This window comes from Scyliorhinus torazame, chromosome 7, assembly GCF_047496885.1.
Source record: "Scyliorhinus torazame isolate Kashiwa2021f chromosome 7, sScyTor2.1, whole genome shotgun sequence".
Taxonomy (NCBI): domain Eukaryota; kingdom Metazoa; phylum Chordata; class Chondrichthyes; order Carcharhiniformes; family Scyliorhinidae; genus Scyliorhinus; species Scyliorhinus torazame.
The window spans coordinates 202,884,417-202,902,756 of NC_092713.1; the positions used below are offsets into that span (position 1 = coordinate 202,884,417).

At 48.9% G+C, this 18,340-nt stretch overlaps 1 protein-coding gene across 1 annotated transcript in view; it reads right to left on the reverse strand.

Moving 5' to 3' along the window:
• Positions 1 to 2,035: 2,035 nt before the first annotated feature.
• LOC140427384 (spondin-2-like) overlaps positions 2,036 to 18,340 on the reverse strand; it is a 97,031-nt gene continuing 80,726 nt past the window's right edge. The window contains exons 5-7 of the mRNA XM_072512927.1: positions 17,428 to 17,594; positions 11,087 to 11,097; positions 2,036 to 2,228 (exon numbers count right to left, since the gene is read on the reverse strand). Coding sequence (XP_072369028.1) covers positions 2,047 to 2,228; positions 11,087 to 11,097; positions 17,428 to 17,594 — 360 coding nt within the window. The 3' untranslated portion in view covers positions 2,036 to 2,046. The remainder of the gene's footprint in view (positions 2,229 to 11,086; positions 11,098 to 17,427; positions 17,595 to 18,340) is intronic.

Here is an 18,340-nt window from a genome sequence, read left to right on the forward strand (position 1 = left end):
AATGACATCACGGCTTCACAGTCCCACATGACCCCTAATGCATACTACCACAGAAGGCTCACCAGAATGTTGCCTGGTCTTGAGGATGTTGGCTATGAGTAGCGGTTGAATAAACTAGGGATTGCTTTCACTGGAAAGACGGAGGCTGAGGGGTGACCTGATGGAGGTCTAGATAATTATGAGAGGCATAGGCAGGGTGGATAGTCAGAGACTTTTTCCAAGGGTCGAAGTGTCATTTACATGGAGCACAGGTTCAAAGTGAGAGGGAGAATGTTTAAGGAAGATGTACGAGGTAGGTTTTTCATGCAGAGAGCAGTGAGTGCCTGGAACGCGCTGCCAGAGGATGTGGTGGAAGCAGGCACATTAGCAACATTTAAGAGGCATCAGGATGGGTACATGAGTAGGGAGGAAATAGAGGAATATGGACTGAGTAAGGGCAGAAGGTTTTATTTTAATTAGGGCATCATGATCGGCACAGACTTTGAGGGCCGAAGGGCCTGTTCCTTAGCTGTATTTTCTTTGTTCTTTGATTTAAACACACTAAACTCCAGGGCTTCTATCATTTAAAACTGCGATGCACACATCCATTAAACACACAATATCACTGTAGCTCATCACTGAGCTCTGTATTTACTTTGTCTAGTTATTTAATTTCAGAAATTCCATCTTTATTATCAATCCAAGAAGCATCAGTTTATGCTGGGACACATTTTTGTGGGCACCAGCGCCATTTTGTGATACTTTGCTCAAGTGACCAACATTTGTGTGTGAGCCAGACAGTCAAGCGCCCTCAGGTTATCTGATCAAGGCCGATCTTTTTCTCATCAGACATCACCACACATGTAACTTCCTTGTATGGATCACTGCATAGTAAGCGGAAGAGGAAACCCTGCTGAATTTCTCAACTCAACCCAGGTCTCCATCATAGCACCTCAATTTTCCAAGTCACTAAGATGATATAACTCAGTATTAACCAGACAGTGGTTCTAAGGTGATCTAACTCAGCATTAACCAGGTGCTATGTACCTGCTTTGAAAATGTAGATACATTTTAAATAATTTTTTTAAAATGAGCAGGCACAATAAAATGATGCTAACAAGAATAATTATTTTAAATTGGTAAAGTGGATGATCAGTAACCATGAGTCTAACATGTATTGTGAAGCATTAACCGGGAATCAAAATCGAGACTTTCTGCTCTCTGTCGCCCAAACTCCGAAGTTGTTGCCCACTAAACCATTGGAGAAGCCAGTTAATTGTTACTTAACAGGTGTTGTGCAGCTGAGGTGGACATTGGTCCATATAAACACCCAGAGCTAGGACATTAATTGCTGATTAATTAACATTGGGAATGTCCTGAGATATCTAGTCACCTGCTTATCCACTTCTTTTCAGAAGGACCACTGATGATAAAATGATTCAGCATCAATCATGCCTGAGGCACCTCTTAATCCCACTCCCCTGCAATTTTTTTTCTTTCTCAAGTAATCTACCCAATTCCCTCACTCACTCTTCAATAATTCCTCCTGACTTAACTCATCAGATAGTCTGACGAATGGTGTTTTATGGTTCTACTCAGACGAACATGTCTTCATTCGGATAGTGAAGTGAAGGTTTTTTTGACCTGAGCTATTAAAGTTTCACTATGTTTCAAGATTATTTTTGTTTCGTTTCGGACAAATTCTTCACAATTACACAATCACAAAGGGTTCAAGAACCAAGTTTACTGCTTGGAGTCATTTAATGGATGTCAGACTTCATCCAAATGGAATAAGTTATCAGAAAAGGCCAATGAAGCAGACAATGCACATGGGTTTGAAATACATTTATTTGTGTATCTGAAGAGAGAAGGGTTTGAGGGATATGAAAAGAGGATGGGTAAGAAAGCAGTGAAAACAATCAAAAAGGAATGGACTTGTCGGCTCCAATGACATCCTCCATTCCTAAAGCTTCTTACATTCTCAGCACTCACCATTAACTGCGACCTACAGTAATGAAAACGTTGTCACCCCAACAGGAATGTTGTCAGTCACACATCTAAAAAAAATCACCAGAAACAATTCCTGGGAATGCATTTCCTCTTCTGCTCCAACTCTGGACATGGAGCTCCACTGCTGGAAGGTTGGGTGTGGATAAAACGTGTCCTAATCCTCACACCAAACTGACTGCAATCGCCATTGCACAGACCCCAAGAAGACCAGGTGGAAACCTCACAATCGAGAGGTGTTTCTGTAAGTAGATGCAAGACCAAATGAAGATCAATGTGAGACCGATCTTGAAGGCCCTTTAACCTCCCACCAGCAAAACAACCCAAAAATATCAGGGCAGCGAAACTATTGATATGATCATAAATATGCAGTGAAAGAGATTGTTCTCCTTACAACAGAGAAGGTTGAATGGAATTTAATGAGAGTTCAAAATTATAATGTATTTCAAACAAGTAGTTGGGTCGGTATCCAGAAGCATAGATTTAGACAATTGGCAAAGAACCAGGGAGGAGATGAGGAAAATATTTTGATATAATAATAATATATAATAAAAACAGAAAATGCTGGAAAAACTTAACAGGCCTGGCAGCGTCTGTGGCGCGAGAAACTATTTTTCTTCTTTTTTTAAAGTTTAGAGCACCAAATTATTTTTTTCCAACTAAGGGGCAATTTAGTGTGGCCAATCCACGTAACCTGCACATCTTTGGGTTGTGGGGGTGAAACCCACGCAGACACGGGGAGAATGTGCTTTGTGAAACTCCACACAGACAGTGACCCAGGGCCGGGATTCGAACCATCTACAAGGCACAAGTCAGATGTGTGATGGAATACTGTCCACTGGCTTGACTGAGTGCAGTTCCAACAACACTCAAGACGTTCAACACCATGCAAGACAAAACTGCCTAGTTCATTGGCACCCCAACCACCAACGTAAACATTCACTCTCTCCACCACTGATGCACAGTGGGAGCAGTATGAACCATCCACAAGATTCATTGCAGCAATTCACCAAGGCTCCTTTGACAGCAACTCCCTATGAAACCCAGTCAGAAGGGCAAGAGCAACTGGCACATGGGAACACCATGAAGGGTGGGAGGCTGCAGGGCGGGTATGAAGGGGCCTCTGGAAAGTTAGGGGTCCTGGAAGGGGGGTCAAAAAGGGGGCGTGGGAAGAACTGAAAAGAGGGGGCACTCAGCGATGCTATAGCAGGGTGTCCACACTTCGGGGGGGGGGGGGGGGTATTGCCCATACGTGTGGGGGGTAACATCGCCCATGGGTGGGGTGTGCGGGGGATGCACAATCTCACTTAAAGATCGGGGCAACCCTTTCAAAATGGCGGTCCAATCTCCTCGTAGCCATTCTGGCCAGTGAGTTCAGTTCCCCAGTGATGAAAATAATTCTAATTGTGGGCTAAACTGGTGAGAAACTCTCCTGGGTCGAAAAAAGTGACCAAGTGTCATTAGATAGCAGTGGGGAACTCACCAACAGAGCCGACGGGAAACTCCCAGCAAAACCCGCCAAAAATGACACAAAGAAACTTTTCCATTAGACCACACCATCTATATAACAGGTACTCATATACGGTTTATTATCAAGTACTCTATATTACAGTTGTTTCTGTTGAAAGATTTTGTTCTCTGCCTCTGGGGGATTAAAACTTATTATTATTAATAACACCATGATTTTGTCTTTATCACAGGCCAAATGTTAGTACTTTTGGCCTTTGGTGACATTCTGTCAATATCAAGGAAGATGAGCAGCAGAAACAGTAAAGACTCCAATGCAACTTTAGAGCAATGGCATATGGGCAAATCTATCCCACAGCAGAAACAGGATGGATTTAGATATCTACAATCTATGAAAGAACTGCTTCCACTGCAAGTAATCTCACAGTATAAATGTGTCTATGAATCTGACTGCATCTAAAGCTATTTGCTCATCAAAACTGACACATAGTTGTCAAATTATTGTGCAGCAATGCACCTCATTGTATTGACAATGCATGTCTTCAGTTCAATATAATATATAATCAGGTTTAATTTCTGGCTAGCACTGAGTGAGCTGGTCCCTGTTTTTTAATAATCTTTATTGTCACAAGTAGACTTACATTAACATTGCAATGAAGTGCAAAGCCCCGAGTCGCCACACTCCGGCGTCTGTTCAGGCACAATGAGGGAGAATTCAGACTGTCCAAATTACCCAACAGCATGTCTTTCGGGTCTTGTGGGAGGAAACCGGAGCACCCGGAGGAAACCAACGCAGACACAGGGAGAACATGCAGACTCCGCACAGACAGTGACCCAAGCTGGGAATCGAACCAGGGACCCTGGCACTGTGAAGCCATATTGCTAATCACTATGCTACCGTGCTGCTGTGTTGTGTCATTCATAACACTTAACAATTGGCTTTGGCACACCTGGGTTAAAGAGGGGTGAGAAAGAATCAGCCAGGATTGCTGCTCCCGTCCCTATCCAGTGACGTCTGCTGGAAGGTGCTTGCGTGCCTATGTATCAGGTGAGGTCAGGACTGGACTCCTTAAAATCTATCCTTTTGACAAAGCTTTTTGATCACCTGCCTCCTTATGCGCCTCGTTTGTCACACAAGGGGGTGCGGGGGTGGGGAGGGGGTATGCTCCTGTGGTGGCAAACGGATTAAGAAATAGAGGACGGATAACGGCAAGAAATTGTCCAGCACATTTTGTAATGTTACAGTGTGTTTCAAGACCAGATGCATTCATTAAGGCATAAGTTAGTTCCAAGTATTACAGGGGACCATGTAGATACAGCTGTCTCAAATTAATCACAAATAAAGTTCTGGGCATGGTCCAGGTCCAGTGGTTCGCTTTTATAACAGAAATAGAGATCCCTAAAACATGTGTTATGAAGCATTAAACTACCACACAACACCTGGGACACACTCAAAAAACCATGAAGGAAATAAGTGAGCAGGCAGGCAAGACTCAAGCCAATGTTTTGAGCAGCTCTAAAAATAGACAACAGGAAAACAGATCGAGCTGTGGACCAGCTAGTCTCAATACTTTAGAGAACAGTATCAGTGGGCAGAAAAAGAGTACAGAGGCCAGAAGAGTTGTTTTAGAGGCCATACTGAAATTAGAGGACAGAACTAAATTGGTCTGCCTGCTAATATATTAAAAAGCCTTTGCCCCTAATTGACTTCCACAGGCCTCTGGCCAGGATCCTCTGTTCTTCAACTAGTTACTCTCTCGTGGCACAGATAAAAACAGCGGCATTATATCATTTAAAATTAAATCATTCTTAGGAACGATGTCAAGGCCAACATTTAATGCCTCTTCCTAGCTGTCATTGAGAAGGTACTGATGACCTTCTCCTTGATCAGTTGCAGTGCATATGGTGAAAGTACTCCCACAGTGATATCAGCTTGGATGTTCGAGGATTTTGCCCCAATAATGAAAGAACAACAACATAAGTCCAGGCCATGGTGATGATTGACCGGGAGGTAATCAATTATCGATTATTTGTTTCTGGTGAGGGAAGTTTATAGATTATAACATTTTGGTTCTTGGTGTGATGAAACCGCCATGAAAATAATTGCCTTCCTGTCTCTTTTATTCCTGGTTTTGACACTTTGTAGTGTGACACACTGAAGTGTGACAGACACACAGCAGACAGGAAGGGTTGGAGTTTAGCAGTGGTATTCTCATCCACCCATTATCATTCAGGGGATGGGTAGAATTCAGGAACCAACAGGAAAACTGTGTAAGCAGCAAATACGCCATTTATCTAAGGTTTCTGCAGTATTTTCCATTGTGTTGGTACCAATGTTGGGAAATATGTTCATGACATTAAAATATGGCCAGCTGATTTGAACTGGACAGAATCCCGATTCAGCAGAATGCAGAGGAGCACCCATGTGGCACCAATGCAGGAGAAAATGAGCTGTGTTGATATAATTCATTGGTGAGCTAGCTGATGGAAAAGTGTTTCTCTTTCTCATACCTCTTACCATTTGACTGAGTGACTATCATAACGAGGCTTGGATATAATTAGAAAGAGAAAGATAGAATTTGCTAGCAACCATCCCACACTCATGGTCTGGTGAACCTGGGCTGTGAGGGTAGGCTATTCCAGTATTGAGGGCATCACAATTGCTGCTGTCTGATGTGCACAGGCACTTTGTGGGTGGGGTGGTATTGTACAGACTCTCCCACTCATCCTCAATATCCCTCACCATTCGCTCAGGGGCACTTATAGTGTTTAATTCTTCCCTCGTCGGAAATAATCCAACTCAGTATTGACCAGCTTTGTTGGTTGCTTGTAGTAGTACCATATGCTCTGTGAATGTGGGTTAATGACTTTGGAATGTTGTCGGGCACAGTACAGTAATTATAAGCCAGCTGCAACTCCAGAAGATTTGCTGGACGCGCTTTCTACTTTGCACAGATCCTGTTACACTGTTCTCCCCAGCTGGGTGCAATCCTGTTTTTTTCTTTAAATAATTATTACTAAAGGTTTTCATAAAACATCAATAACAAAATGAAAAAGAAACCCAACATGGTTAAGTACAAAACACAGTCCAGAAAAACAACCCTCCATATCCCCCTTCCCCCCTGTATATAAATAATAAATTAACACTAACCCCCCGACTTAATACAACAAGTATATACACCCCCTCAGACCCTCCAGTGTAAATAACAAAAACGAAAAAATAATAAAGTGACCCCCCCCCCCCCCGCCCGCCGAGTTGCTGCTGCCATTGACCAATGTCTACCGCTCTGCCAGGAAGTCTAACAACGGTTGTCACCGCCTAAAGAACCCTTGTGCCGACCCTCTCAAGGCGAATTTCACCCTCTCCAACTTAATAAACCCCGCCATATTGTTGATCCAGGATTCCACGCTTGGGGGCCTCGCATCCTTCCACTGAAGAAGAATCCTTCGCCGGGCTACCAGGGATGCAAAGGCCAGAATTCGGGCCTCTTTCACCTCCTGCACTCCCGGCTCCCCTGCCACCCCAAATATTGCGAGCCCCCAACCGGCTTGACCCTGGATCCTACCACCCTCGACACCATCCTCGCTACGCCCTTCCAAAATTCCTCCAGCACTGGGCATGCCCAGAACATATGGGTGTGGTTTGCTGGGCTCCCTAAGCACCTAACACACCTGTCCTCACCCTCAAAAAACCGACTCATCCTTGTCCCGGTCATGTGTGCCCTGTGCAGCACCTTAAACTGTATGAGGCTGAGCCTCGCGCACGATGAGGAAGAGTTCACCCTCCCCAGGGCATCTGCCCACGTCCCTTCCTCAATTTCCTCTTCCAACTCCACCTCCCACTTACCTTTTACCTCCACCACCGAGGCCTCCTCCTCCTCCTGCATCACCTGGTAAGTTCCTGAGATCTTCCCCCCCCCCCCCCCCGAGAGCACTCTATCCTGTACTGTGTGTGGCCGTAGCCGTGGGAATTCCACCACCTGCCGTCTGGCGAACGCCCTTGCCTGTAAGTACCCGAAGCTATTCCCTGTGGGGAGCCCGTACTTCTCCTCCAGCTCACCCAGGCTCGCGAACTTCCCGTCCACAAACAGGTCTCCCAGCTTTCGTATCCCGGCCCTGTGCCACCCCGCAAACCCTCCACCTGTTCTTCCTGGGGCGAACCGGTGGTTCCCCCGTAATGGGGTCCCCGCCAAGGCCCCCACTTCCCCCCTGTGCCGCCTCCACTGCCCCCAAATTTTGAGGGCAGCCACCACCACCAGGCTCGTGGTATACCTCCTTGGAGGGAGCGGCAGCGGCGCCGTTGCCAGCGCCCCCAGACTCATACCCACACAAGACGCTGTCTCCAGCCTCTTCCATGCAGCCCCCTCCCCCTCCATCATCCACTTGCGCACCATCGTCGCATTGGCGGCCCAGTAGTATCCACAGAGGTTGGGCAGCGCCAGTCCCCCCCTATCTCTACTCTGCTCCAGGAACACCCTTCTCACCCTCGGAGTCCCTCGCGCCCACACAAACCCCATTATACTCCTGTTAACCCACCTGAAAAAAGCCTTCGGGATAAACACGGGGAGGCACTGGAACAGGAACAAAAATCTTGGGAGCACCGTCATTTTGATTGACTGCACCCTACCCGCCAAGGACAGTGGCAACGCGTCCCACCTCTTGAACTCCTCCTCCATTTGCTCCACCAGCCTTGTGAAATTAAGCCTATGCAGGGCCCCCCAGCTCATGGCCACCTGGACTCCCAGATACCTGAAGCTCCTCTCCGCCTTTTTTAGTGGGAGCTCGCCATCCTGGTCCCCTGGATGAACTATGAACAGCTCGCTCTTCCCCATGTTGAGCTTGTACCCCGAAAAGTCTCCAAATTCCCTAAGAATCCTCATTACCTCCGGCATTCCTCCCACCGGGTCCGCCACATACAGCAGCAGGTCGTCCGCATAAAGTGACACCCTATGCTCCTCCCTACCCCGCACCAACCCCCTCCAGTTCCTCGACTCCCTCAGTGCCATAGCCAGGGGTTCAATCGCCAGTGCGAAGAGCAGGGGGGATAGGGGACACCCCTGTCTCGTCCCTCGGTGCAACCGAATGTACTCGGACCTCCTCCTATTTGTGGCCACACTCGCCATCGGGACCTCGTACAACAGCCTAACCCACCTGACAAACCCCTCCCCAAACCCGAACCTCTTCAGCACCTCCCACAGGTACCCCCACTCTACCCTATCGAAGGCTTTCTCAGCGTCCATCGCCACCACTATCTCCGCCTCCCCCTCCCTCGCCGGCATCATGATAACGTTCAAAAGCCTCCGCACATTCGCGTTCAACTGCCTCCCCTTCACAAACCCCGTCTGGTCTTCATGGATGATCTGCGGCACACAATCCTCAATCCTCATGGCTAAGATCTTCGCCAGCACCTTGGCATCTACATTTAGCAAGGAAATCGGTCTGTAAGACCCACACTGCAGGGGATCCTTGTCCCGCTTCAGGATCAAGGAGATCAGTGCTCGGGACATCGTCGGGGGCAAAGCCCCCTCCCTCCCTTGCCTCATTGAAGGTCCTAACTAACAGCGGGCCCAACAGGTCCATATATTTTTTATAGAATTCGACCGGGAAACCGTCCGGCCCCGGTGCCTTCCCCGCCTGCATGCTTCCTATCCCTTTGATCAGCTCCTCCAGCCCAATCGGGGCCCCCAATCCCGCCACCAGTGCCTCTTGCACCTTTGGAAACCTCAATTGGTACAGGAAGCGGCCCATCCCTCCCTCCTCCCGTGGGGGCTCAGATCGGTACAATTCCTCGTAGAAGTCCCTGAAGACCCCATTGATGCCAGCTCCATTCCGCACCACACTCCCTCCCCTGTCCTTAACTCCCCCGATCTCCCTAGCTGCATCGCGCTTCCGAAGCTGATGCGCCAGCATCCGACTTGCCTTTTCCCTATACTCGTAAATCGCCCCCTGGGCCTTCCTCCACTGCACCTCTGCCTTCCTGGTGGTCACCAGGTCGAATTCGGCCTGGAGGCTACGCCTCTTCCTCAACAATCCTTCCTCGGGCTCCTCCGCATACCTCCTGTCTACCCTCACCATCTCCCACACCAGCCTCTCCCTCTCCCCCTGCTCCCTCCGCTCCTTGTGGGCCCTAATGGAGATCAGCTCTTCCCTCACCACCGCCTTCAGAGCCTCCCATACCATCCCCACTCGGACCTCCCTGTTGTCGTTGGTCTCCAGGTACCTCTCTATACTTCCTCGGACCCGCTCGCTCACCTCCTCGTCCGCCAACAGCCCCACCTCCAAGCGCCACAGCGGGCGCTGGTCCCTCTCCTCCCCCATCTCCAAGTCGGGGCGTGGTCCGAAATGGCTATTGCCGAATACTCAGTATCCTCTACTCTCGCTATCAACGCCCTACTCAAGATGAAAAAGTCGACGCCTCAAATGACACCTTCTTTCCCACCAAGATCGCCACCCCTCGATTTTTGGCATCCAGCCCCGAGTGAAACACCTGACCTACCCACCCTTTCCTCAATCTTACCTGGTCTGCCACCTTCAGGTGTGTCTCCTGAAGCATAACCACATCCGCCTTGAGCCCCTTCAGGTGCGCGAACATGCGGGCCCGCTTAACCGGTCCATTCAGTTCCCTTACATTCCAGGTTATCATCCGGATCAGGGGGCTACCCGCCCCCCCTCCCCCGCCGACTAGCCATGACCCCTCTTCGGCCAGCCACGCGCCTGCACCCCACACCCGGCCCATTCCCCACAGCGGCATACCCCGGTCTCGACCCCCCCCCCACTCGCTCCAGCTCCTCCTTGACCATAGCAGCAGCAACTCAATCCTCCCCCCCCCCCCCCCCCCCCCCCCCCCCCGGCTAGGACCCATCCTAGCTGATTTACTCCCCCCCATTGTACTTCCGCAAGTCAGCTGATTCCTGCTGACCCCGGTCACTCCCGCCTCTCCTTCGACTCCTGCCATTGAGTGGCACACCGTCCTCTCCCGTCCACATACATAGGCTCTCCCCTCCCCCTTCTTTTCTAAGCGCGGGAAACATCCCTCGCTTCCCCGCCCCGGCCCCGCCCCCTCCAGTCTTCAATGTGGGAAAAAACCCGCGCTTTCCACCTACCAGGCCCCGCCACCTCTGACGCAGCTCGTTTTACAGGCCCGGTCCCCTCACCCCTGACTTGGGCCTCCCCCTCCCCCGCGGGGCCCCATCTCACCTCCAAGAGCCCCCCCCGACCAACACAACCAAAACAGTGCCCAACCCGGCCCAGCCACCCTCACCGACCCAAAAGAGAAAAAACACAAAAAAAAAGAAACCCGGAGCAATACAAAGGCCCCCCCCTCGAAACAAAAATAAACATAGCATATCAACCGCAATCCCCAATTGCCCGTCCCGACCCTCAATCTGTGTCCAACTTCTCGGCCTGAACAAAGGCCCATGCCTCCTCCGGAGACTCAAAATAATGGTGCCGGGCCTTGTAGGTAACCCACAGTCGCACCAGCTGCAACATGCCAAGCAACACCCCCTTCCTGTGCAGCACCGCCTTCGCTCGATTGTACCTGGCCCTCCTCTTCGCCACCTCTGCACTCCAGTCCTGATATATCCGACCCTCCGCGTTCTCCCACCTGCTGCTCCTCTCCTTCTTGGCCCACCTGAGCACACACTCCCGATCGACGAACCGATGGAACCTCACCAGCACCGCCCGCGGAGGCTCGTTAGCCTTGGGCCTCCTCGCCAGCACTCTATGGGCCCCTTCCAGCTCCAGGGGCCCCTGGAAGGACCCCGCTCCCATCAGCGAGTTCAACATGGTGACCACATAGGCCCCCACGTCCGGCCCCTCCAGCCCCTCCGGGAGGCCCAGAATCCGCAGATCCTTCTGCCTCGACCGATTCTCCATCTCCTCGAACCGCTCCTGCCATTTCTTGTGGAGCGCCTCGTGTGCCTCCACCTTTACCGCCAGGCCTAAGATCTCATCCTCATTGTCAGAGATCTTTTGTCGAGTGATGCACTAAGCGTCAAGAACCACAAAGACATGTGAGACTTTAACCAAGGCTTTAATACACTACATAGGAAGCTTACCCGATACAGACGACCCCAGCCAAAATGGGTCCGGTCTCAGAAGCTGTGTCTTATACTTAACTCCCGGGGGAGTGGCCAAGGCGGAGCTCTCCGTGGCCAGGTCAGGTTACATACAGGTGACCGAACCTCTACAGAGCTACAGTACAATACACAGTACCATACACAGGATTACAGGGCCACGTTACACACAACTATTATATGACTATGTACAATGCTAGGGAAGTACAGTGGTGTATCACCACATCGAGCCTCGCGGATCGCCACTCCCTGGGACGTCTGTGGCTCCAGCAGCTTATCAATAGACGCCTTCATCGGCTCTAGCAGGTCCGATTTAATCTCTCTGAAGCAGCGCTGGATACCCTCCTGCTGCTCTTCCGCCTACTGCATCCACGCTGCCTGGGCTCCGCCCGCCGCCATTTTGTCCTTCTTCCCTCGCACCTTCTTCGGGTCCACCACAACCTTTTTTGTCGCCCCGCTCCTAGTTGAAGCCACATACTGACGGGGAGCTGTTGTAGACTCCTTCCCACACCAGGAAACGTCGACAAAGTGCCGTTGGGGGCCCTGAAAAGAGCCCAAAAGTCCGTTTTTGCAGGACCCGCCGAATGTGCGACTTAGCTCCGCATAGCCGCAACCGGAAGCCGGGTGCAATCCTATTGTGCGCAGGAGGATTATTGAACTTCTGGATAAGTCACTGCAATTTGGAGATGATACTTAGAAGAGTGGAAGGCCTAAATTTATATAGCATCATTCGCAACCTTAGGATGTCCCATAATGTTTTACAATCACAACAAAATGCTTTTGAAATGTAGTCACTGCTTTAATGTAAGAGACATGGCTGCTAATTTATGCACAGCACCAGATAATCTATTTCAGTGAAGTAGCACAGTGGTTAGCACTGTTGCTTCACAGTATCAGCGTCCCAGATTCAATTCACGGCTTGGGTGCGATGTCTGCACCTTCTCCCCGTTTCTGTGTGGGTTTCCTCTGGATGCTCCGGTTTCCTCCCCAGCCCAAAGATGTGCAGGTTAGGTGGATTGGCCATACTAAATTGCCCTTAGTGTCCAAAATTGTTAGGTGGGGTTACGGGGATAGGGTGATGGGCATAAGTAGGGTGCTCTTTCCAAGGGTCAGTGAAGACTCGATGGGCCGAATGGTCTCCTTCTGCACTGTAAATTCTATGATTCAATGACCTCCCCATCCCTTCTTTATGTCGTGTTATGTACTCTGGGATAACACAGGCTGCAACTGGATGCAGCTTTAACCAAAAGATACTCCAGACCGGGAAGTTATTTCAATCTAATTTATTGAACCAGTAGCACAGTTAGCACAGTTCTCTATGAGTTCGACTCTCTGCTAACCAAAGTGTGGTTACTCTGTCTGACTGGACCAGATTAGCTCTTAGCCACGTGCTGGAGGTGTGATACTGTACATACACCCTGATTCACTCTGTAGATGTTCATCAGTCGAAAGAGGCAGAGTGTGAGTGCCTCGTGCCTTTTATAGTGAAATACCACCCCTGTGTGTCCTGCCTGCTCATTGGTCATGTCCTGTTCTCTGTGTTCATTAGCTGCCTGTCTGTGCCTGTCTGTATATCATTATCTGCATGTCTGCATATCATGACAGACACTTTAAATAGTGCCATGGCCGGTGCACCTCGTAAAATGGGCAGCACGGCGGCACAGTGGTTAGCACTGCTGTCTCACAACACCAGGGACCTATGTTCGATTGGGTCCTTGAGTTACTCCTGAGTGGAGTTTGCATATTCTCCCAGTGTCATAGGAACATAGGAATTAGGAGCAGAAGTAGGCAATTCATCCCTTCGAGCCTGCTCCGCCATTCAATCAGATCATGGCTGATCTCTTCCTGGTCTGATATCCACCTCCCCACCTGTTGCCTATGTCTTTTTAACCCATTTCTTCAAATCAGAAGTATACCAATCTTCTTATTGAAACCAGTTAATTAAAAAGATTCCACCGCACTATGGGGCATCAAGTTCCACAAATTCACCACCCTCTGCGCGAAATAGTTCCTCCTCAGCTCAGTTCGCATGGGTTTCCTCCGGGTGCTCCGGTTTCCTCCCACAGACCAAAGACTAGCAGGTTAGGTGGATTGGCCATATTAAATTGACCCTCTTTCAGGGGGTCAGGGGAGACTCGATGGGCCAAATAGCCTCCTTCTGCACTGTAGGGATTCTATCAATGAACAGATCAGGCCTCAGTTGCGGCACTCGCTCGTTCAGTACTGCTTCGGACTATCCGGCCTAGATTTTTGTGTTCAAGCCCTCTGGAGTGGACCTGGAAGCCCCAATCTGCCAACTCAGATGTGCAAGTGCTGCCAACTGAGCCACAGCAGAAAGGCTGGCAGTTAATTCAAAATATCATCAGTACAAGAACTTATTCAGGAAAATAAAATGGAGAATGGAGATAACGCTAGAATGAAACATTGCATTTTTGCTTATATTCTTTTTTTAAAACTTAGAGTACCCAATTACTTTTTCCAATTAAGGGGCAATTTAGCATGGCCAATCCATCTACCTTGCACATCTTTGGGTTGTGGGGATGCGAGCCACTCAGACATGGGGAGAATGTGCAAACTCCACACGGACAGTGATCTGGGGTCGGGATCGAACCTGGGTCCTCGTCGCTGTGTGGCAGCAGGGCTAACCACTGCACCAACGTGCCACCTATTTTTGATTATATTCAAGGGTCTTTGAACTTCAGGATTAGACAATCCCATTACATATTTGGAGGAATCGTTTACTTAACAATTTATTATCAATACATGCTTTGAAAGATTTATGGGTCATTTTGTGCTGCAGCCTCATATCCAGTAGTAAGTGAGCTGAACTGAAAATATTTTTTTTAATTTTCTTTCATGAAATGTGGACTTCACTAGCTCGGTCAGCACTTACTGCCCATCCCTAATTGCCCTTGAGAAGTTGGCAGTGAGCTGCTTTCTTGCATTACTGTAGTCCATCTGGTGTAGGTACATCCACAATGCTGTTAGGGAGGGAGTTCCAGGATTTCGCCCCAGCGACACTGAAGGCACAGCAATATATTTCAAAGTCAGGATGGTGCTTAGCTTGGAGGGGAGCTTGCAAGTGATGCTGTTCCTATGTATCTGCTGCCCTTGCCCTTCAAGTAGTAATGGTCGAGGGTTTGGAAGGTGTTGTCGAATGAGGTTTAGTGAGTTACTACAGTGCATACTGTAGCTGGTACACACTGCTGCTACTGTGCATAGATGGCGGAGGAAGTGAATGCGAGCCAGTGGTGGATGAGGTGCCAAACAAGCAGGCTGCTTTTTTCCGCCTGGATTCCCAGATTTACCAGAAGTTGAACTTGTCCAGCCTACAAGAGCAGGTCAGAAGCGAATGACTCAGCCCCTCACTCCCCAAAGCCTGTACACCAACTACGAGGCACATAGTCAGGAGCATGATGGAATACTCTCCACTTGCCTGGATGAACTCTGCTGCCATTACACTTAAAAGCTTTAGACGCATTCAGACCAAGCAACCCGCTTCATCGGCACTCCACCCACCACCTTAAACATTCAATCGCTCCATCACCGACATGTAATAGCAGCAGTGTAGGCCATCTACAAGATGTACTGCAAAAACACACCAATGCTCCTTTGACAGCATCTTCCATTTAGAAGGACAAGGGCAGTCGATGCAGGAGAACGTCACCACTTGCAAGTTCCCCTATGCTGATCCTTCATTGTCGCAGGATCAAAATTATGGAACTCCCTTCTCAACTGCACTCTGTGTACACCTGCCCCACATGGACAGCAGTTGTTCAAGGACCATTAGGAATGGAGAACAAATGTTGTCCTTATCATCAATATCTACATCCCATGAAATAATTAAAAATTATAGCAGCGATTTAACCAGTAAAAATCTATGTCTGGGTTTGGGCACGTTTATCGTGTTAATTCTCAATTTCTGCAGCGTCAAGAAACATCTCGCTATTTCATGGCACTTTGCCATTTTTTATTGGCCTTGGCGAGTTTCTCTCCGCTGCGGCCATACTTAGAGTAACTTCCTGCTGGCGAGCTTAAAGGCTCCATGCAGATCAGGGCACCATTTTGTCTGGCTGCCCCGATCTTTCCTCTCCCCCTTTCAGCACCGCCCTCACCCCCCTCACCTCGTGTTTTCAAACCCCCCTGTAGCACCGTCAATACGACGTGAGGCAGGTTGAGGTAACGTCAATTGAAGGCTTTATTAAGCAGAACTTTATCCCCAGCAGCGTGGTTACAGAATGCAACTGCTGAGGGAAATGGAGGGAAAAACTGGGTTCTTATACCGGCATTTCTGGGTGGAGTCCAGTAGGTGGTAGATCCTATCAGGACCTGGCATCCCTCCACCAATAGCTTGTCGACACGTGGTGTACCGTATTACCCCTAATACATACCACCACACCCCCTTCCCCGCTCAACCTCAGGGATGCCAATGGGAACACAGCCTCAGCCCCCCCCCCCCCCCCCTCCACCTGGTCGGGCCCCTCGGGCCCGATCCCTGGCAGTGTCAACCTGGGCTCCCTGGCAGTGCCAGGCTGGCAGTGCCAAGGTGCCCAGGTGCCAGAGAGAGTGCAAGGGTGCCACCCTGCGCTGTCCTCACCACATGGGGTGGGAGTCATCCCAGGTGCCATTATGACTAGACTACATTTGTGTAAACCAATACTAAAAAACGTCCTGTGAACGTATATTTAAACGAGCCAAATACGCTGATCTAGTTCACGCCAGTGAGGGCGAGATCGAGATCGCTATGCCCTCAGTGAGCACGAGACTCTGTTAAATCTGGCAAGGCGTTTCGAGCGTCGCAAATCACGAGCGGCCTCTTGCGAGATTCAACGGCCTTGTCTCAACACCAAGTCGGCGAGACGAGGCTGTCAATTGGACCAGACAAATTTCTGGTCAATTGGAACACCCAGAATGTTGATAGTGGGAGATTCAACAATGGTAATGCCATTAAATGTCAAGGGGAGATGGCTGGATTCTTGTTTGTTGGAGATGATCATGCCTGGCACTTGTGTGATGCAAATGCCACTTACTACATATCAGTCCAAGCTTGAATGTGGTCCAGACTTTGCGGCATATGGATACAGACTGATTCAGTATCTGAGGAGTTGTGGCTCATCCTGAACATTGTACAATCATTAGCGAATTATGATCTTAAGATGGAGGAAAGATCTTTCTTGAAGATGTTTGGGTCTTAGAAACTATCCTGAGAAACTCCTGCAGTTCCTGGGCCTCCATCAACCACCATATTTCTTTGTACCAAGTATGACTCCAACCATTGACGAGTTTTCTCCCTGATTCCCATTGGTTTCAATTTTGCCAGGGCTCCTTTAATGCTGCTTTGATGTCAGGGGTTGTCAATCTCACCACGCCTCTTGAGCTCAGCACTTTTTTCCATGTTTGAACAAAGGCTGTAATTAGATCTGGAGCCAAAACGCCCTGGTGGAACCCAAACCATAAATTCTCCCTGACGTCACCTCCCCTTGATAGCATGACACATTCCATCACATTGATGATGATTCAGAGTAGACTGACGGGGTGGCAAGTGGCTGGATAGGATTTGTCCTGCCTTTTGACAGGACGTAGCTGGGCAATGTTTCCACATTGTTGGGTAGATGCCAGTGTTGTAGCTGTATTGGGACAGCTTGGCTAGGGGTGCAGTGAGTTCTGGAGCACAAGTATCCAGTATAACTACTGAGATATTGTCAGGGCCCATAGTCTTTGCAAATAGGTATCAAGAGTAGAAAAAAGTAACTCTAAGTGAGTACCCCTCGGCATTGGCACTTGCAAATTTTCATAGGTTTATATTGGGACTTGCTGCCAGCTGGACACTTTTTGAGAAACATCACCAATGTAAAATCAGCTCAAGATAGGGGGACTGACTGTCTTACCTGAAAACCTCTCAGCTGTCCTGCCACGAGGTATGAAGTTTAAGTTGATAGTGGGCGGTTTTACTGACTGCCAACTCATCAGCTGCCGGAGTGTGACTCGTGCCATTGGTGGGAGGTGTCTGAGTCTGGGGTAGTAGAATGAATTAGCACCATGATTGGGAAAAGCTGCTGTGATCTGGAAGAAGAAAACATTTAAACCACGGCGTTACTAGAGTCATACAAGAATTAAACCATTTGTTCAGAGAGAGAGACAATGGGAAACCTCTGCAGCTTTCAAACATATATTTTGTTGCATAATGCCAATAATTATTTTCTGAGAATTCTTGTCAACAACATTTGGAGCCGTGGAAAACGAGGTTGGATCTAGCTGGTTTAAAAACAGGGAGGTTATGTTGCAGCTGTATAGGGTGCTGGTGAGGCCACACCTGGAGTACTGTGTACAGTTTTGGTCTCCTTACTTGAGAAAGGATGTACTGGTACTGGAGGGTGTGCGAAAGAGATTGAGTAGGCTGATTCCGGAGTTGAGAGGATTGGCATATGAGGACAGACTGAGTAAACGGTGACTATACTCATTGGAATTTAGAAGAATGAGGGGGGATCTTCTCGAAACATATAAAATAATGAAGGGAATAGATAAGGTAGAAGCAGGGAGGTTGTTTTCACTGGCAGGTGAAAGCAGAACTAGGGAGCACAGCTTCAATATAAGGGGGAGCAGATTTAGGACTGAGTTGAGGAGGAACTTCTTCATCCAAAGGGTTGTGAATCTGTGGAATTTCCTGCCCAGTGAAGCAGTTGAGGCGACCTCGTTGAATGTTTTTAAGGCACAGGTAGATAGATTTTTGAACAGGAAAGGAATTAAGGGTTATGGTGAGTGGGCGGGTAAATGGAGCTGAGTCCACAAAAAGATCAGTCATGATCTCA